Consider the following 22430-nt stretch of genomic DNA (forward strand, 5'->3'; position numbering starts at 1 on the left):
TGCATCTAATCTCCTTGACTGCAGCAGACGACGTATTCCTCTAGTGCGTTGGTTTTTTTGGATAGTGGCAAAGGTGGGCGTGACTCTTCGGATGGATGTTGCTGGGAGAGAGAGAGAGATGGCAAGGTTAATGGTCGTGTTAACATTTTTTATAATTACTCCGACCTACTCTAAACAAAACTGCAACATTCCTCTTGTTATCCGCGGTTCGTGGTTTTCCTGGGAAAATGGAAGAAGTACGACGACTGAGATAAATGCGGATTCCATGTCAAGGAAAGGGTACTGTATAGACATGAAAGAAGAATATCATGTTAATTATACATTTATATTTAAGCAGGAGGGTTCAAGTTGCTATACTTGTGTGAAATTATTGGTCAGGACAGTTAACGTTTTGGAAAAGATGGAAACTTCGTGTGTTACTGTACCTCTCGAAACAGAGGCAACTGTGGAGAATGTCTGCAAAGATTTGAAGCCCGACCAACAACTGATAACACTTTTCGATGAAAATTATGTACCAGTTAATTGCCGTTCAAGTTTAGAAGGCGTTTGGCAGTTTGGTTATCAGAATCGATTTCGTTTTACAGGGGAATGTAACCACCCAGACGCTATGGTCCGTTCCTGTCAGACTGCTGGTACACAGTTTCTGATCACAAATCAGAAATTTAACATAACATACAAGAAATGTGCCGGAATGAGTGAAACGTTTGATGGTGTTGTGGAATATAGTTGCCTCGGAGACTGGTTCGTGGGTAAAAATCACTTTTTTGCCGTTGCCAATACAAAAGAGTCGAGGAAAGACGAAAAATATCGATGTTTTTTGAAAAATAGGGATGATGACCTGTATATTGGTGTTTCAATTACTGCAGAATGCAACACACTCAAAACAGTGGAGCAGAGTCCGGAGAGATTACATCTCACACCGGTGAAATCTGAAGCTGTGGTTCCTGGTTGTACACTTCCGCAAAATTTCTCAGGTGAATGGATAAACACAGCAAACATAGATGCTGATATTTTCATAAATGAAACACACATTATGGAAACATGGTATCCAGATGAGGGACGTTTCCGGCGAACCATATACGTTTGCCACCAACACAGAGGAACTCGTTACATGATGGCTAGACTCACTGTTGATGGTTGTCAGAAAGATTACGTATGTTTCGACTTTGTGCCCCGACATCATAATATAATAAGATATAGGCGCGGTATAGCTTTTATCACGAATGATTTTCGTACTGTATGTTCATGGGTGCAATTCAAAAATCAAGAAGCATGGAAGTACGATTTATATTTGGCAAAGAATCCTGTCCCTGTTCAGTGTCCTGTTGCAGGTAAATTTAACTTCACTCAGCGAGGAGATATACCATTTGAGACCCGCATTCTTGGAGGTGTGACATTATCACCAAGGCCAAATATCTACTGCAAGCAGAATATATCCGATTTTTCGGTTTGTGACGCAGACCAGAAAGAAATTGCAATTGATGAAACATATTGCCTTAGTGTAGACCACCGTGGTCGACCTGTTGACATATATAGTGATCCTGATTACCGACTGCAATGTATTGGATTTTGGAAGGAAAATCTGAAGTCTTATTTAATAACATATGATGAACTTGATGCATTTAGTAAATACCGTTGCTGGGTATATCAAAGAGCTGACCTTAACAGGATACTGATGTCTCAGGCTCTTGGCCCATTCTGTGATCTCAAGCAAGATGTTACCAGCTGGAATTACACAGAAGGAGCTGCTGTCGCCATTGACATGGTAGAATATGAAAGAGAACGTGACCAGTGTCCAATGCATTTTGATGATGGTGGTAATCCATGGTTAAATAAAGAAAATATCATTATAGTATTCACATTTGGTAGTGGATGTCCTCTAGAAAATAGCCTTTTTCTTGTTTGGTTTTTAGTTATGTTTGTTTACAGTCTGTAGTTGTCTTTTACGACTGTTAAAAATGGGTCTGTATTTTTTCCTTCTAAACATTTCTCACTGGGGAATGATTTTTAGTGATGGTGCACTGCTGTGTAGTGTGACAGTTAGTACATTACATAGCTATATTTTGGTTATATGATGGGATAAGGGATGTCTCCACATCAGTAACACAGTACTCTGTGCAGACTATCTCAGGTTTTTCCTACAAAATATTTTTCATATAAAAGATTTTTAATATAGCTAGTACTGGAATGTATTTACATTGTTAAGAAAATGTACCTACTTTAAATTGGGTTATTAGCTCAATATTTGTGAAAATTATATGAATGTATGTGTAGTTAGAATTGTACACAAATTATCCATTATGGTTGGATAATGTTTCGGGTTAAATACCTTACACTTGTATGTTATGCAGTGGTTCAAATTCCACATTATTGCCATCTATATGAGAAGTTATCCTCCCCTCCTAGCATCAGATGCTTGTTTAGGGAATGCACATCAAAAAGTGTGTTTTTATATCTTTTTTTCTGAAATCTCTGACCACCACAGAATTTACTTTTGTTTTTCAATTATCACACTAATTTGTATTGTTTATTACCATCTTAGTGTGACTATACCATTATCTTTTGTATATATATATTTTTATATTTATGTGTGACAGTTGACCAAAAAATACTACCAAAGATTTTTTGCTGATTTGTGAATTGTTAATGGCAAGTGTCAGTAATATGTTTCATCGTTGTTTCAGTTACCAATAGTGATAACAGATCATCACAATCACTGTGAAAATATCTCACAATGTACCTTCAAACAGAAGCCTTTTATTTGATAGATCTTTACGGCGTATTATGCTTCTACATTGTATTTCAGACACTTTGTAATCTATTGTGGGACTTTGAAATTATAAATGTGTGTCCAGGGCATGAAACGTTGGCAGGCACAGTATATATTTGACATATCGAGCATTCAAAGCTTCCTATTTCTGGTCATCAGTGACAAATTTTTGTTCAAAGTACTATGAAGTGATTTTTTATAATTATTTTTGTAAGTGAAAGTAAAATGAGGTAATTGGTTCCAGTTTTGCACACAGCATTTTGTCAAGTCATCTTTGCCAGTGTAATTGTTGAAATATTCTGTACAAAGATTTTAAAGACAGTCCTGCTGGTAGCATTGCAATTTATTTTTCTTCAGTAGCAGCAGGAAAATGCCAAAACATTTCTTTTGTTTTGAAAATTTTTGATCAGTCTTCATACTTCAAACTGAATTATAAATAAGGTAAATGAAAATTTTGAATGAACGATAAAAACTAGAACCATTCATAAAAAATTGTCACCTTGGTTCTTTTGATTCTTACTGTTTTGTAGGATAAACAATGAGTATAATTGTTATAATTTGAAATTTGAACCTTCTCTCTTACTGTTACTCTCCAACGAGATACATAGAAAAAAGTAGACTGATAGTATCCAAAGAATGTTATGCAGAAATGTAAGTATTATGAAATACTTTTTACAGCTTTATTGTAGCAGTATTTTAGTCTGTTAGCTTCTTGTGCACATAGCAAGCTTATTAGTTATTATCAGACAAACACCAAAGTATGTTGTATTCATTCCGTCCTCTATATATTGAACTGGTATATACAGTGTAGTTGTTGTAAGGGTGCTGGTAGTCAAAGCAGAGTATTTTTTATATCTCCATTAGTATATAATGTTGATAATTTGCAGTATTGCTTACCAGAAAACTGTGATATAATTTTGAACTTTGTATGAATCTCTATAAAAATGTCTTACACCTTCAGCAGATTATATTTTACATATACAGATTTTGTAAAGCATGATATATTTATACAGTTGTATGGATGTTGAAGAAATAAATGTCATTGATATTGTTATGCCCTGATTGTTTTTGCAGATTAGCAGCTGAAATCCACACAATTGTAGCCACTTGAAAAGTAACAAATGATTTTGGAATTTAAATTTATTTCACTTTACACAGGAGAATATGAGATTGATTTTGTGTATGTTATATCATGTAGTATGTTTTTGTTCTTCACTAGCCTCTTCCTTCATCTCTCTATGTTTCCATCCATCTGTCCATCCATCCATCCATCCGGTCTCAGTGCACCAGCATACACATCTATGAAAGAAACTAGAGAAAATACAAATCTTACTGAAACAAATGGCACAACATATATTGCATTGCATAAGGCTTGTTGTTAGTAGATGTTAAAGGACTGTGTTGCTATTTATGGTAATAGATAAGAAAAAGGCGGCAGAAAAAATAATGCTGATATTTGACAAGCAGTGCAAATAGAGGAGTGTGTATTTTCAGCAATAAATATTTATTTTTAATTCATAAGCTCAACTGTTCGTAAAACAAGTAAGTTTTAAAGTGGTAATCCTCTAATTTAGTTCTTCAGGATCCTAGCTAGCCAGCATGGTATAAGACACAACTTAGCTTTTTTCCCCCATCATTGTCTGTTTCCATCAGTTAACTGCAGCCTTAATAGTCTCATTCCACAATTTACATGTGCTAATATTTTTACTAAACTTTTGATTCAGCTCTAGTTAACAGTGAACTGGACCTTATAGATGCCCAATAAATCTTTTTGAAGTCTGCAAAGAATTTTTCTTTGGTGACAAAGAATATAGGCCTACTTCAATATCCTCTTGTGAACTGACTCGTAAAACAAATAATTCACAAAATGCACTGAACCATGACGTTGTGCATGCATGTGACCAAACATCAAAGCAGAAAGTTGAATAAAAATGAAGGTTGTTTCACATCGAAAGAAACTGAAAATTTGAAAAATAAAACTAAAATTATCTGAGGTAGTATTAAAGTAGAAATCAATAAAAACAGTAATTAAATTGAGATTTAGTGGCAAGTACTTATGAAGCTGCAGGGACAACACTGAATCACTTATCAAATTAAATGTGTTCTTCCTAACAATGGCATAAAGTATAGGTACTAAAACAAAACCATGTGAAACATATTATTTAAATATTGTATGATTGGCAATCTGCAACTTTTAAGTGTTAGTTAAAAGATATCTTATTTGAGCCTGTTATAATCACAAACACATGGTTATAATAAGATATCAACTATCCATGGCGTTTGAAGTTTTCTAGGTCCACATTATTTTGATGTTATACAGATTTTATGACTGACGTACCCATAATGTTAAATGGAGGTGCATAATATGTAAATAACCTATTATGTATAAAAATTCCTTTATGTTGTTTACATGAATAGGAGTTTGACAATTAAATATTTTACATGCAGCTCATAATGTACAAGATACTTTTTACATAATTATTTACAATTGTACAGGCTCACTCTACAAGTCTTACTAATGAAAATCAGTTACAGTGGTGTAACCATAAAAAAATACTACACTACTCAAAACCAATAATTCCCCTAATTGAAATACAGTGCCCAGTGTAGTGCTGGAATATCTCTATTACTTAAAGAACTTTGTGTTCAACCAGTGACTCAGTATGTGTTTTGTGGGAGACTGAAATAAATTATAATACCCATTTCTAGAAATTGATATGAATAAAGAAGTTCTAGTTCTTTAAAGTAAGTGACTAAGCGAAAAACATGGGGCCATATTTCAATAGATGATTAGCCTCGTATATTAAACGTTCTAATGAATATCAAGCAGAACTAAAAATGGATGTTTCTTCAGTCATGTCATTGCAAATTTAAGGGGCTGTGAAATGAGACAAAGGCACATTAACATAGAAAATGAGCATCCAGAAAAGACCTGGCCAAACAATGCTCTGTGGGTGCGAGTGCTGTGGCCTTAGTCTTGCCTACTGCTCAGAGCGCTGCAACAAGTGTGGCTGAGGGGTGAGGGGAAGAGGAAAATGAAGACTGCAGCTGGACATCGTTAGAGCAAAGCAGTCGCCTTTTCTGACACCAAGCAATTTGCTGACAACAATACTTGCGTTAAATTAGATTTGCATTCTGCATTAGGAACACTATGGCATGTACAGTGTCTGCAACCTCAGCCAAATGATAAATGCCTTATTTTTGGTATTGTTTAAAGGCCATTAAAAGTGCTTAATATACCATTGCACTATTGTGGGCCGGTAAAACACAGAAATGTCATTACAGCCCCAGCCACAGTGAGGATTGTTTTCTGACCATTAACAGCGAAGGCTGGCTGAGCTGTAGGCAGCCATTGCAGAATAGAAAAACTGAGTTATTTGAATCCATTAAGTGTTTAATGCAAGCAGAGAATCATTTGGTTACAGATATAGCAGACAAGAATGATGCTGTGAAATAAAAAGAATCCTATGGAAAAATAAACTGGAAGTTCATGATGTGGAACATTTTGCATAAGTCAGGGCAGTCATTTGTAGATCAAACCGGAGTGACTATGTTTCAATAACTGAAATACACAATCTTGAGTACTGAAAAAGAATCGAAGACATTACATGACTGGAGATGGAGTTTGATTTATCTGCCAGACTATTTGTGCTTTTGGCTGTTAAATGTATCCAATTACTTCTAAGTTGAGCTGATAGACGTACAGTATAACACCCAGCTCAGTGACCTGTTTTTCCAATTCAGGAATTTATATGACTTTTATAAAATTTACACCAAGGCAGCATCCTCGACTGCACAGACAAGCTGGTAAAGTTACTTCAGTTTTGGTTCACAGCATTTGTACGAATGTTTTTCTGTAATTACCTGACATTCCAGAATGAAATTTTCACTCTCCATTGGATCTGAAACTTTCTGGCGGATTAAAACTGTTTGCCATATTCAGACTTGAACTTGGGACCATTGCCTTTTGTGGGCAACTGCTCTACTGATTCAGCTACCAAAGTACGACTCACACCCATCCTCACAGCTTTACTTCCTCCAATATCTTATACCTTACCTTTCGAATTTCACGGGAGCTCACCTGTGAAACATGCAAGACTAGCACTCCTGAAAGAAAGGACATTGTGGAGACATGACTTAGCCACAGCCTTGGGGAGGGGTTCCTGCATGAAATATTCACTTTACAGTGGTGTGTGCACTGATATGAAACTTCTTCATATCAGCACACACAGTCACAGATATATTCAGTACAATATAAGTGAGTTAAGTAGAATCTCAGAATGATTAGCTCAATGAAATTACCAGGTATATTAATTTATCACAATGCCCTCTTCAATGCCTTAAGACAAAGTCTGTAATAGACTTTGAGGGAGCCATTCAACTGCGCTATTCAGGGGGGGTTGTCTTGACACAGTTGTGGTACATAGCAGTAGTTACATTTAATTGGAAGTGAAATTAGAGTGCTAACAGTATTTGTGATGTTTTGCGAGTAGTATTAGACAAGTAATCCAAATGATTCAATATTCACACCATGACACTTGTTTAACAGGCAATCATCACATATTGTTTAGCTTTCTGCCAGTAAAACATACAGTGTCATGACTTAATATGAATGAATGGAATTTTAATTTAGCTCAGGACTGTTCAGATAAGCATTTGTGCTTAATTACATCCACAGATAGCTTAATGTAACTCAGGGAACTTAGCTTTACTAGTTTTGGAGTTCTTGCAGTTCAAGTTTCTTATTACAAATGTTATACAGACTTTTCATCTATACAGATGTTTATCACTTTAACTATTCCTGTAGACAACTTATTGTAATGCTGGTATAAAAGAAAATTTTTGCTTCTGTCTCACAAACAGTCTGCAGTACAGTGTATCATAGGCTTTGTTGTAGCACTAGTTGGATATTGTGATAGATGATGACCACGTGTATGGACACATGGGTGTGGTTCAGGCAACATCATCGGCTGTGATAGAACCCATGTTAATGACCAGGTTCTCAACAGTAAGGCCATCAACTGGAACACCATACAGGGGTTTCTGCTCAGTTCTTCATGTATTCTAAGGGTGCCCCAAACCATGTAGCATTATCAGGTTACACTAAACAGCTGTACAGAATTACTTCTATGGAGGGTATGGCCTATACAAGTTACACTGAAAGAAATTCTTGCCAGAACACAATTAAAAAAAATTACATGAACATTTTAATGTATTAGATGGATTTTGCATCTCACAAATAGTTAGAATGCACCAATCTGGGTTAACCTCATCATCATTCTGCACTGTATAAGGAGCAGATGGCTTTTGCTGAATTCATACTCGGTAAGTGCAAACTTTGTTGTAAAATGTTTGCTAGTAGTTTAGTTCTGTAGTCCACATCAAAATGCATTAACACAGTGCTATGTTGAGTGTGCCATAACTATTCTCGATATGCATTCGTCACTGTCTGATATCCTTGTCACAGACTCACTAATACAGCAACCTTGTCTCTTAGAGACAATTCAAAATGTCATAATCCATTAGTCTATTACTTCCAGTCCGTGCTTTTTGGTCCCTCCCATGGGTCTCAAGTGTTCTTAATAAAACATAGGTAACAAGTTTTAGAATAAATGTTTTCATATTTCTGTAGGAAACACAACCAGATATTATGACAAAAGTGGGCTTACAATTATTAAATATCTTTCATATACACTTAGTTCTGGCACTATGCATTCCAGCACTGTGTAAGAATTACATATTAAACTGATCAGGACAACACTGTCTATTTATAGGACAAAAGTCAACCTTTTCATAGAGTATTAGATCAAATCAGTAAATGGAACATGGGAAAGCAAAGTAAAATCAAAGGAAAACATAGACCCAAAGTTGAGCAAAATGTGTACTTAAACTTGCAAGGAGCTAAGAGAACTGCACTAATTCAAAACTTGTGTGGTTTACTAAAGTTAATATTTACATGAGTTTGAACAATACTGAAACTAAGTCAATCTCTTAGAGCTACAGTATAGTAATATAACGGATGAATATTTACAAAAGGTTTGCAATTTATAGCACTCTTTTCTTATGCCTAGTCTTTCTTTTGCTGATTCCAGGAGCAGTGGAAGAATATGTTCAGTTAAAACTCGTGCAGCTTTATTACTAAATACTGCAGACATCATAGCAGACTGTTAAGAGTTAACTCTTACTAAATATGCCAGGGTATTCATTTTCTCTTCTAAACACCAAAATGGTAATCCTTTAGGAGAACAGCACAATATTGTCATTACCTAGTAATGAGGATCATTGAATGCTCTCATTCACTTCATAGGTTAAAGTAACTATGGTACATCATAGATAACTATAGCACTTCGATTATGCACTTTCGTGTACTGTCCAAGTAGTGTATAAACTAACACCAAGTGTCTTTTGCTTTAGTCATCGTAGAACTACCATTTACACACATGTGTATATATATATAAATATAAATAAAAATCTGAATGCCCTAGGCAGCACAAAGCATATAATTCCTAGCATTCCTTCATTTCATACACATTTCTTTCTCACATCTGGCACTAGTTAGACCAGTCACAGATTACAAATAATAATTGTAATTACATTTAAACATAAAATGTTACACACAATATAAATGACATCATTCATTTATGCAAATATTTTTTGAAGTCCTGGTGTGCATACAGTTCTTTAATTTTATTGGTTTTAGGGTAAACAAGGAGACAACTGCCCTCATGTGGAATCCTCACAATCTTTTAAGGACCCATGTACACAGTTTCCTTTATGAAGAAGTGAAGATTTTGGTGGGTCTTAAACAGAATATATTTTTCTACCGGATATATATCTATTTGTCTGAATTGTCTATCACAGTATATTTCTCTCAGGCATGGCTGCTTGGTGAGTGAGACTAAAACTTTTCGTACCTTCTCTTTCCAGAATTACTTTTCTCTGTGTAGACATGGAGGAGGATATATCTAATCTTTCTTCTCTTTTGTTGTACATATGAGTTCAGCTGGAGTGGACGGCTTGTTGTACCATGGCAAGCTGTTCGCCACCTGTTCAAAGAGCTCTGAATATTCTACACATTTAGTTTGATCGCTGTGTGCATAGATCCTAATGAATTTGTTAAATCCTCGAAAGATGTTACAACAGGATGGTATCTGTTTAATTCCATATTCATGTAAAAATGTTTTCCTCGTTTGACAAGTGAAGTTTGAAGTGTTACCTGACAGCAAGGTGGCAGGCCTGCCAACTGTTGGTATATAACTGTTTATTATTGTTTTAATAATTGGACTTGCTGCAGTAGACTTTCTAGCTTAGTGAAAATGTAATATAGTGCCATTACAGACTTATCTCCGCTTCTACCTGAGGACAAGTGTCCTGTGATATCAATTGTGATGATTTGCAGTGGTTTTGTTGGTATTGTAGTGTGTGATTCTGTATAACAGCATTTGTTTGTGAGCTCTGCTTCTTGAGATGTAGGATGTGTTTTTAGTAGCTGCTGTATGCATCTTCTCAAGTAGGAAATTAATGGCATAAACTGATACTTATACTTAGATCCCCCATTGTGACCCCATAGGTTTGAATACCAAATTGGGGTAATTTGCAGCACATTAGAAATGTAATACCTAATGATCACAGTAAGCCTTAATGTTTTTTTCCATAAATATAACAACTGAATTTTTAAATATCCATACTACCACTATATTTTTCGAATTGATAGCAGGGTAGGCACATTCTCAATGTACAGATAGCAAAACTAACAACATGAATATCCTGCTTGTCGTCTTCTTCAATTACTTGAAATAGTCAGGCTCCTAGGCCAGAAAATGAAGAGTCAGTTACTAGGTAACAATCTTTGGTCACGCCTGGATGGTGGAAAATATCAGAATTAACTAAAGCATTTTTTTATGACATCAAAATCTTTTTTACATTTGCATGTCCACACCCAAGGTGCATATTTCTTCAGTAAACTCAATAGAAAAGTATTATTGAAAAACTGATGTGGCACAAATCTTTGAAAACATGAAAATAAGTCAAAAAGTACTTTAAGTTGTTTTTTCATGCTTTATTTCTCTGATTTTATCTGGGGCTGCTGTGAGTCCTGTAGACGAAATTATGTGCCCAAGAAACTTAGTTTTATCCATCACAAATTTTGACTTCTTCCTGTTTGCGATGATCTCGGCTTCGCAAATTTTGTGTAATGTCTTTTCTAACAGATCTGCAGGTTCTTCCCATGTGTGGGTGCCTATCAATAAGTCATCAATGTATAATGTAAATCTGTCCAATAGTTCAGTCCCTAGTACAATATCTAAGCAGCAATGAACATGATGAAAAAGCCTGAACTCACATTTATCGAATCTTAGTACACAAGGTTTGCAATCTCTTCCTCCCAAGTTAAAGACAGTGTATTTTCTAGATTTCTTAGTGGGACTTACCTCCCAGCACAAACTTCTCAAATCTAGCCTAATAAGGTATTTAAGTGCATGGAACTTCTGTAACTGTTCATCCAGGGTTGGTTTCGGTTCTCACAGGTATACTGATCTTATTAATGTCCCTCGCATTCAAAACTAGACAAAATCTTTGATCAGGTTTAGCCACAACTAACAGTAGGTTACAGTAACGTGTCATGGAAGGCTGAATTATTGTCCATTCAAGCATTTGTTTTATTTTATTTGTGACAGCTGCCCTTTTTGTTCTTGGGATAGAACATGTGTTGTAACAATTAGATCTCATGAGTGAACTTCCATTTTATACAAGTATTTGTGATAATATCAGGCTTACATCCAAACACTTGTACATACTTCATTCATATTCTTTTAATTCTTCTTATTGTAGAGAGTCAATAATAGTGGGCTCTATGTTCTTATCTTTAACTAGATTTTCAACCTGACTACAGTGTAAGGCTTTTATTAAATTTAAATTTACTTCGCGTCTTACAGCTATCAAAATTATAAAAATATTTACCAGTACTTGAAGAGAAGTAAAATATTACATCTGTCTTTCACAGAATATCAGTACAAAGAATGAGTTCTGCTACCAATCCATTTGTATTTAGAAACAGATATTTTGTCAGTCCAGTTCCTTTTTTAAGCTCCACCTGAGTTTGCATCTTGACATTTCATGATTTAACATCAATAGCTCCGATAATTTTCCAGTTTTATACAGGATATGTGGATACTTTTGTGACCTCACAAAGCTTATAGAAACAAACTGAATGGTATAACATTCACCTAGCTCTATTACAGCTGTAGTTGGTATCTTTCCCACTACAGCACATATCCTGGATGACATTCTCTCTTCATTCAAACACGGCATTTAAATTGCTCAGACGTTAAGTACTCTTTGATGTCGGAGTTGTCACTGCAATCAAATAAATTCACTCTTCTATCTTTTTTGCCCCAATCCACCCCACAGCTTACTGTTTTTGCTCTCAATACTGTTTTTTATCTCAATTTATTATTTTTTATGTTGCATGGCTCCTCTGCCAGTTCAACATAAGAGTACACTTTAGTACTAAAATTCCATGTAAAAGTGTCTTGCTTATTTTTCTGCTTGTGGACATGCTGTAATCATGGCATTGCCTCATTTTGGTGTAATGGTAACTGATTTGGCATTTGTCACTGTCTCGGCTCAGTTTAATGAGAGTTGGTGGACTATGTTCCACATGTCAAGTGTACTGTAGTGATGACAGCATTGGCTGCGTCACAGATTTGACATTACCATCTTTTGACGTGCCACAACAGCAGAACCTTGCTGCTGCTGTTATTTGGATGATTACTATAGTTTTTTTTTTTTTTTTTTTTTTTTTTTTAGGGAAGTGAGCACTAGCAACTGTTCATTTGCAGACAAGCATTCACGTAACAGAGTTGACTGTAATGGTAATACTGCGCCTCCTCATAGGACACATGTTTGGAGACAGACCTGCATAATTTATTTTGTTGCTAGAGGTGTTATTGTGTAGTGTGGAATACATACTTTTGCTATGTGTAGTAACAACAGATTGCAATGTGTCTGGTTTCATATGTTTTGCGCTGGACTGCTCATGTTGCAAGTTACTAATTGATGTTGTAACATTATTATTGTCTTGTGATTGCAGTAAATTTTCACTTAAAGTTCACTCCAGGGTCCATAATGATGTCTGAAATGCCATTCTGAGATGAAAGTTAAATGGTTGAAGGGTGCATTATGTCAGTTTGAAATGTAACTGTTTTTTACTGTTAATTGACAATTCATTGGACAATGTGTTGTGCTGGGATGCATAGTATCTGGTGTAATTAGCACTTCATTAATATTTGATCTCATTTCCTTACATACAGATGACATTTTCTTTGCATTGCTTTTAAAACAGATGACAATCAAAATTCAGTCATAGATACATTCAGTACAATAACATGAATTATGTAGAACCCCAGAATCATTATCTTGATGAAATTATGAGATATATTAATTTATAACATTGCCCATAATTAGGTCTGAATTATTACAAGATGACCAGTAATCACTATGAGAATGTACCAATCCTAATTTTGCAAAAATACAGAACGCAGATGTAGATGGTCATCATGCTGTTAACAGGAGTTTTCTGTTCTTAAATCTTGATTATGAGTTAACAGTAGCAGGTGTGATTAATGAGGAATCTAACTTTCTTTTAAATCGAAAGAGTGACTAGAATTCATCAGTAGGATATTAAAGTCCTTTGCATCAGAATATAGAATCCTACTCTGAAACCTAAAGTAGTAAATGTGGAGCTACTAGGAAATTGTGTATATTGTATTGTGGGTTTGCTAATCATGGTTTATATGAAATTAAAATTGAGTTTTATAACCACAAGATCTTTGTACATTTCTCCCCAAACTACAGTTTTGGCTACACATTACTTTTAAGTGCACAAATAATATTTTATTTACTTTTCTTTAACTGACTTAAAATATAATTACATGAGATAACTTGGAGTAAAAGTATGCAAATTAACCTAGTGCATTTGTCTTTGAATTAACACATTAAGAGATATTTTTAAGTTCAAAATACGTCACACTAGGCTGCTTCTTAACTTATGGAAGTTGTTTCATAATTTTATCTTGTTATCCAGCTGGACACAACATAATTGACGTCTTCTGTTTGATTTAATGTGGACCCATAGATGTCGATTATTGACACTAGCTGGTTATTTTTATTTATTTGAATTTTTATTGTACTAGTCTTCAAAGCATAATGACTGTTTTGTGTAAACCAGCTGTTTTCCTGCCCAAGTACAATATGGAATTTGTCGGGTGATGGCCCATGGTTAATATACCTGTGTTTTCAAACAGTATTATAGTGCTTTAAGTGAAGTTTATTAAATGCACCAAAATGAAATCAATGTATTGATCTATGTAAAATCAGTGAAGATTCAGTGAGATGAAATGATATCAGTGTGAACAATTCTTATATGCTAAAGACTGCAGTGTTATGAATATGTTACAACTGAGAATTTGTGCCAAACTGGGACTTGAACCCTGATTTCCTGCTTAGCATGAACAGTAACACTGACTGTTAGGCTCTCTGAGCATGACGCCAAGTCTGACTCAGACTCTCAGGCATACTGATGTTTCCACTTCTATTTCCAAACACTACCATGAGAAGTTATCCCACACTGTATTATGGGAACAGCATCACAAGGGGAACAGTCAGTTTAAAACTGTGTCATTGCATATTCACTGATTTCATGTGCTTCAGTCCATTTCATTTTGGCACATTTAATTACATTCACATATGTCCCTTAAGGAATTCTGCTATCTAGGCAGCAAAATAATCAATGATGGGTGGAGCAAGGAGGACATAAAAAGCATACTAGCAATGGCAAAAAAGGGCATTCCTGGCCAAGAGAAGTCTATTAATATCAAATATCAGCCTTAATTTGAGGAAGAAATTTCTGAGAATGTACGTCTGGAGTGGTGAAACTTGAAGTGTGGGAAAACCAGAACAGAAGAGAATCGAAGCATTTGAAATGTGGTGCTACAAACGAATGTTGAAAATTAGGTGGAATGTTTAGGTAAGGAATGAGGTGGTTCTGCACAGAATCAGAGAGGAAAGGAACATGTGGTAAACACTGATAAGGAGAAGGGACAGGATAATAGGACTTCTGTTAAGACACAAGGGAATGACTTCCATGGTACTAGAGAAAGCTGCAGAGGGCAAAAACTGTAGAGGCAGTGCTACTCTGAGATGAAGAGGTTAGCACAGGAGAGGAATTCGTGGTGGGCCACACCAAACCGGTCAGAAGACTGTCGAGGGGGTGGGGTGGGGGGGGGGGGGGGGTTGGTCCCTTGTGTCACATAATGGTCTTGTCGATATACTGCTGCTGTTCATACTATAAGTGTGGGGAAGTAGGTTTAGTGTAGTGGCCATTGACTTTTTGCATCTGCTATGAGTTGTGTAATGATTATTACTATGTATCCACATTATCACCTGTCATCATAGAGAGCCCTGAAGATAATGTAATGTAGCACTAAAATTAGTTAAAAATAAAATAAGATCTATAAATACAGCTGAATGTGCTGTCCCTACTGCATGAAGATGCAGTAAAGGCTGTCATACCATGATATGTCATAAGATGAAGATAGAGTGCTCAGCCTGTTCATTGTCAATCTAGGAAACAGAACTGAGTATAGTAGCAGTGTGCATTATGAATTAATGAATATGTGTTTAGACCACTGTGCCATGTTGTGCTCTACCATGTTCAAACTGATATATTTTAAAACTGGGCGTGGAGGCTGTAATTGTTTGAACATAATTGCTCCAGTGACTCCTGTGATGCCTGTATGAGAAAGGTCTAATAGCTATAGAGGTATGCAGAAAATGATGGTTAGATTCTTCAGTATGAGAAAGAGTCTAATACCCCCCACCCCCCACCCCACACACACACACACACACACACACACACACACACACACACACACACACACACACACATACACACACACTTTGTAGTAAATTGCCCTCCTATTGCACAGCCAGGTAAAAGAGTTGTAGTATACACAAGCAAAAGTGTAATTCTTTGGGACTGATCCTGGTGAACTAACAGAAATTCCTAGCAAGAAGAGGTAAGCTTCAGCTATAATTTTAAAAAGTTTCCTATTTGAGAGTCCTTCAAAATATGAGAGACAGTCAAATGAAATTATACACATGGAAAAAAGTGAGTAAATGCTTCATTATTTCAAAAGTAATATATTTACCCCACTGCTAGCCAAGGTGGTCAATGCCTGTAGAACCATGACAGTACCCAGGTGTGCATCTCATCGACTGTAGCAAATCAATAGCCACAGATGTCTTTCTGCAGGGCTCCAGAAATATGGAAATCGCATGGTGAGAGATTGGGACAGTATGGAGGATGTGTAAGGGTTTTCCAGCAAAACTTCTGCAGTTTAGTCAAAAACAACAGACACACAATCTCCAGGAAAGTCATGATGATCTTTTTCTTTGATTACAAGGGCCTGCTGCTCATTGACGTTTTGGAACATGGTGCCATAATTAAGGAACAGCAGTATGTGCACATTATGTAAAAACTGAAGCTATGCCATAAAGTCCAAATGCCTTGGAATTTTGACAGACAGCATTGTTTGGTTGCAAGATAATGCCTACCCGATGTTGCCAAGTTTGTTTTGACTACACTGCAATTTCCATATTTTTGGAGCCCTGAAGAAAGACATCCGAGGCTGTTGATTTGTTTCAAAGAGGGGTATGTTTGTGTACAATAGCGGTTCCATAGGCAACTACAAACATTTTTTGATGAAGGCATTGACCATCTTGTCTCTCATTTGGATAAATGTATTAACATTTATGGTGATTACTTTTGAAATAACAAACTGTTTATTTAAAGTCTTTTCATTTGTTTCATTTTAATTTGACTGTACCTTACAGGTACCTATTAGATTTGCACTACTTTAAAATATGTATTCCATTACTGCCAAGGCACTTTGTATAGATGCACTGTTGCATACTGTAGAGACTATTGATTATTTGTAGTGCAAAAGCGAGGTCCATTTATCAATGAAACACTTATCTTCTTTTTTACTTTGGAAAAAAAGTGGTGAAACTGAACAAGTGATAAACAACTTCAAGAGATGTTCCATACCATTGAAGAATTCTCTGTGGTCAAAAATATTGTGCCCATTTTGTGTAGGCTTCTGCCAGTTGTACAAGACATGATAGACTTGAGATTTGATCGTATCTCTCTGGGAACATAGTTGTAGTCTATGAGTTTCTTATGGAGGAAGTTTGAGAATAAGTGGACTGTCTTACTAGAATTTGCAGACATGGCACTGCCAGTCCCATTTCGTTGTGCAGATAAAACATATTAAAGAAACCATAACTAATATAGTTCACGTGGTTAGTCCTAGGTAGACTGTAACTTGAGGAGTGTAAATGCTGTCAAACTGAAGAAACAGTGCACACTACTGGTCCAGTAGATTGATGGTTGGAAGTGGTCAATCTAAGCACATATTTGTTATCCAAGCACAGGTACATTCTGGGCAAAGTGTAGTGAGGAGAGCTACCAGAGACATACAGGTTTAGGCAGTTTTGTGAAATGGTCTGAGGAAATGGTACTTCCACCTAATTAGTAATTTCTGTGGAAAGCCCACTTTACCATAACAGGAAGGTAATGAAAATATTTACGAAACATGTATCAAAAGCTGATTAAGTGGTTGTAAAAGTGAAATATGCACTGTGATGGTAGAATGAGGAAGAATGATCTTCAATGAATCAATCAGCCAAGAAGTTGCATATTGTTGACATTTTGTCTACAAGCAAAGATAATGAGGTAATTTGCTTACCACAGTGTACTTGTAACCTCACTGTGTGAGAACAGAGATGGTGAAAAATGAGAAATCATTTTAGGGAACACAACATCCCAGGAAAAATGTATGACATAATTCTGCAGATCTTTTCAGACACTTCCTTTTAGTCAGTTTTGATTCATTCATCGTGAAGAGAAATTTGTTAACATGGAGTATAGATTTAAGTGTCAGGAAGTCATTTCTGAAAGTATTTGTATGGAGTGTAGCCATGTATGGAAGTGAATCATGGACGATAAATAGTTTGGACAAGAAGAGAATAGAAGCTTTCGAAATGTGGTGCTACAGAAGAATGCTGAAGATTAGATGGGTAGATCACACAATTAATGAGGAAGTATTGAATAGGATTGGGGAGAAGAGAAGTTAGTGGCACAACTTGAACAGAAGAAGGGATCGGTTGGTAGGACATGTTCTGAGGCATCAAGGGATCACCAATTTAGTATTGGAGGGCAGCGAGGAGGGTAAAAATCGTAGAAGAAGACCAAGAGATGACTACACTAAGCAGATTCAGAAGGATGTAGGTTGCAGTAGGTACTGAGAGATGAAGAAGCTTGCACAGGATAGAGTAGGATGGAGAGCTGCATCAAACCAGTCTCAGGATTGAAGACCACAACCACAACAACAACAACAACAACAACAACAACATCGTGTTCTGTAGATCCAATGAAGATGGAGAATCGTCAGGATTGTGGAGTGAGTTTATACACTTATTATCCACAGAGAAGCAACTTTTAGGAACATATATGTATGTTTTATCAACAATAAATTATCTTCATACTGCTTTATACTATTTGTGCTTATATCATAACCTAGTAAATTGGCAGAAAGCAACTAGCCTGAACAAGCTGTCAGTCCTCTGTTATACAGGGTGAGGCATAATATTGAACAATTTTAGAAAGTATGTAAATCAAGTTGCATCAGAGAGGTGGAGGAGATAGCATCATCTATATCTGGTGTGAAATAGCATTTAGTCATAATGAAGCACTGGACCCCACAGCACTGAGCGTACGCTATCAAAGCATTTTATCAGAACGGAAGTTCATACCAGCTAGCATGTCGTGCATTCCACAACCACTTCAACATTAATAAGAATCAGCTGGTGCCATCTAACTGTGCTATTAAAAAGTTGGTTGAGAACTTCGATGAGCGGTGTCAGCAACAAAGAAGAAACCTGGGAGATCAAAAACTGTGTGCACACCTAAAACATTAAATGTGTAAGAGTTGCCATTGAGAGAAGCCCTAATCGCTCAGCTTGCCGGCCAACAGTACACTTGGGATTTAAAACAGAATGGTAACAAGGATTTTACATCAAGATTGGACTTTCACCCCTACAAAATCTAAATGGTTCAGGTCTTTAAGGAGACAGATTATGTGAGCTGAAGCCAGTTCTTTTTGGAACTTTTGAGCATGAGTGATCAAGACGAGGACATAGTAAACAGTTTGTGGATGAATGATGAAGCTCACTTCCATCCCTCTGGTTATGTGAACAATCAGAGCTTTCGATTCTGGAGTGATGTTAATCCTAGAGATCTGCATCAGGAACCATTGCACCCACAAAAGTTACTGTCTTCATTAGGGATCAAGGGGCATACTTTTTGAAGATGGCCTTGGCAATGCTGTAACAGTGATTTCTCGAAGATATGTAGACATGTTGGAAAACTTTTTTACTCCACAACTTGCACACTACAAAGTGAACAATGAGACATTTTTCCATCAGGACGGAGCACCCTCCCACATTGCTCAAGTAAGCTTGAATATTGTCAATCACCTATTTGATGAAAAAGAAACCATCTAGTTTTCCCTGTCCAGTTCGTATTCCGGAAAATATAGGCCGAGTAAGAAATGCAGTTCTTGCTAGTCCGAAACGATCGGCTACATGACAGCCTGTAGCGCTAGATATGTCATGTCGTTGGTTTCAGCACGTCTTACACGATGATCTTAAGTTTCACCCGGGGGATTTTGTGCAGCGCAGAGAGTTTTGTCACGCAATGGACAAAATTTTTGTGGAAGATGCAGATGCTGCAGTGTTCATGAGTGATGAAGCACATTTTCATGTATACGATTATTTCAATGTTCTAAATTGTCAGTATTGGGTGCCGGAGAACCCGCATGAATTACACCAAAGATCTCTTCACAGTTTAAAAGTAACAGTATGGTGCTGCATTTAAAATGTGGGTATTGTTGGACCCTATTTTTTTTTTAAGATGAAGGAACTGCAGCTACTGTGACATCAGCGCACTACATTAAAATGTTAAACAGCTTTCTTCAACCAGAACTTGAAAGGCATCATTTAAAAATGAGAGGAATATGGTTTCAGCAGGATGGTTCCACAGCTCACACGGCGAGAGCATCCATGGAAATGGTTTGACAAATGTTCCCAGGACAAGTTATTTTGAGATATGGTGATGTTTACTGGCTCCCATGCTCACCCGATTTGTCGATATGCGACTTCTTTTGTGGGGATATTTAAAATCAAAAGTCTACATGAACAAACCTTGCACAATTGATGACCTGTAGAATTCCATTTGTCAGGAAATTGAAGCTGTGCCAAATGAAATGTTGGAGAGAGTCATGCATAACTTTCGAGAGAGGTTCCAAATTTGTATCCAGCAAGAAAGATGTCATCTCCAAGACATTATTTTTCGAACCTTATTAAAGAGTGTGTATTTCAAAACTGCATTAAAAAATCTATCACTTAGTGCTTGTTTTTATTATTTTTATCATACCGTGTCCCAGTCATTTAATAGTGAGAAACATGCATTTCCTCTGCTCCACCTTGTAGGTTGGTTAGTACCTGTAAGTACATGTGGCAGAAGCAAGACATTAATGTTTGTTTTTGTTTGAGCAGCAGGTCATGTATTTAAGTGTGTACATGTGGACACAAAATGAATTCTCTACACTGACAGGGGTAATCCATCTTGATTAGATTAGATTAGATTAGATTTACTTTCATTCCAATTTATCTGTAGTGAGGTTGTAGAACATGTCAGAAAAACAATAATACATGACAAATATTTACAACTAAAACAAATAAGCTAATGTACCTGCTACAGGTTCTAAGTGAAATGATCATCATTTTTTTTCTTTTTTTAATGAACACTATATGAAAGGATCATTTTACAACACTTATTTTCTAAGACTGCATTAATGCACAGAATATAAAATTTAATTTTTTTAAACAAGGTAAACTTATAGTAGAACTACTACAATACTTGTTTGCTGTCTCATCTAACTCAGCCACTCCAAATAACTCTGGGACAACAATAGATATTTGAAAATGGTTTCCACCAGCATGAACATACGGCAGGGGCTGAGGAAACGAAATACTATGCAAAATTTTAAAATGTCAACAAATACTGTTTTCAACACTAACTTGTGTATTTTTAAATCTACACCCCCTGTTATATCATATGCAAACAACAGCATAAAAATCACAAAAATAATGGTGTTGGTTGCTTCGCAATACGTCGAGAAATTGCAAAGTGAATTTGACACTTGAAATAAATGAAGCGCACAGCTAGTGCATGTCCTGAGACTCAAGCATGAACCTCACGCTGCCAGTAATTGTGACGTGATTGATGTACTACGTCAGTGGAGTGTTAATGTATGGTGTGGTATTGTATGACAACACATCATTGGCCCATATTTCATTTATGACACTCCTAAAGAGGATAGTTTAGTCCCTTACTGAGCTATACCTTACTTGAACCAATCCACCTCTCATTATGTATCAAATAACACACAGAACGATGGGTGCCCTACGCACAATGTTTATTGTTGAAAAATGTCAACTAGAGGTACAATTAGTGGTAACACACTTGGTTTCACGTTTCTAAACCTCATAAGTTCTGAAATAAGTGGCTTGTAAAGGATAGCAATGGCGAGACAGTTTCTGATGTAGTGCATCGCATGTAGAATTGTGCTCAGAGCGGGGATTGCCTGCACTAGCGCCTGTATCCTTCTGTAAACGTACCAATATTAACCACAGCATGCTCTACCTTCAGTGTACAAGTGTCTCCTAATATGGTCTGCTGAATTGCTCTCATACTGTAACGTAATTCACATATGTTGCCACATTAAAACCTGTTTTCTTATGGCTTGTTACATTTGCTGTCATCTAGTCGATACGCCGACCTTCAGTAAAGAAGAAATAGTAGACGTTATTTTAATATATGGTGAATCTCACAGAAATGAAACCGCAGCTGTGACACTGTATGCTGAATGCTACCCAATTGGTGGTATCTGTCCCGTCAAACCATTGGAAACACCTGCAAGACACTCTTGGAAACAGGAAGCTGGGTTCTCACAAAACAAAAATGTACAATGCCAGCGACTGGCAATGGGAACGAAATTGCTGTTCTGGCTGCCATAGCGCACAATCCTCTGGTGGGTGTACGAGAAATTGCGTGAGGTATAGGAATAAGCCACAGTAGTGTGTGCAGAATCTTGCATCGGTTTCATCCATATCATATCTCACTTCACCAAGAACTGTACGTGAATGACTTAAATCTCACGTGACATTCTGTCATTTTACACTTCAGCAGTTGCAAGGTAATCCAGTATTTCAAAGCAACATGTTGTTTATGGACAAGGCTTAATTTACAAATCATGGTAATGTGAATCTATGGAACATGCACTACTGGTCCGTGCAAAATCCCCAATAGATTTGCCAAGTTGCTCATCAGTGACAGTGAAGTGTCAATGTTTGGTGCGGTATCATTGCAGACTGTATTATATGTCCCTATGTTTACCATGGAACATTGAATGGACAGCGATATGCATCATTTCTTCAACACACACTAGTGCTCATCATGGAGGATCTAGGATTGGAG

The 22430-nt window shown here is 36.5% G+C and overlaps 1 protein-coding gene across 1 annotated transcript; it reads left to right on the forward strand.

Moving 5' to 3' along the window:
* LOC126278345 (uncharacterized) lies at positions 1–3824 on the forward strand. The gene has a single exon (XM_049978385.1). It carries the CDS (start codon positions 92–94, stop codon positions 1934–1936), a length of 1845 nt encoding a protein of 614 aa, XP_049834342.1. The 5' UTR covers positions 1–91; the 3' UTR covers positions 1937–3824.
* The last annotated feature ends 18606 nt before the right edge of the window (positions 3825–22430 follow it).

Source organism: Schistocerca gregaria, chromosome 6, assembly GCF_023897955.1.
Source record: "Schistocerca gregaria isolate iqSchGreg1 chromosome 6, iqSchGreg1.2, whole genome shotgun sequence".
NCBI lineage: Eukaryota > Metazoa > Arthropoda > Insecta > Orthoptera > Acrididae > Schistocerca > Schistocerca gregaria.

Coding starts and splice junctions, on each gene's coding strand:
- LOC126278345 (XM_049978385.1), top strand. CDS start 92: ATGGATGTTGCTGGGAGAGAGAGAGAGATGGCAAGGTTAATGGTCGTG.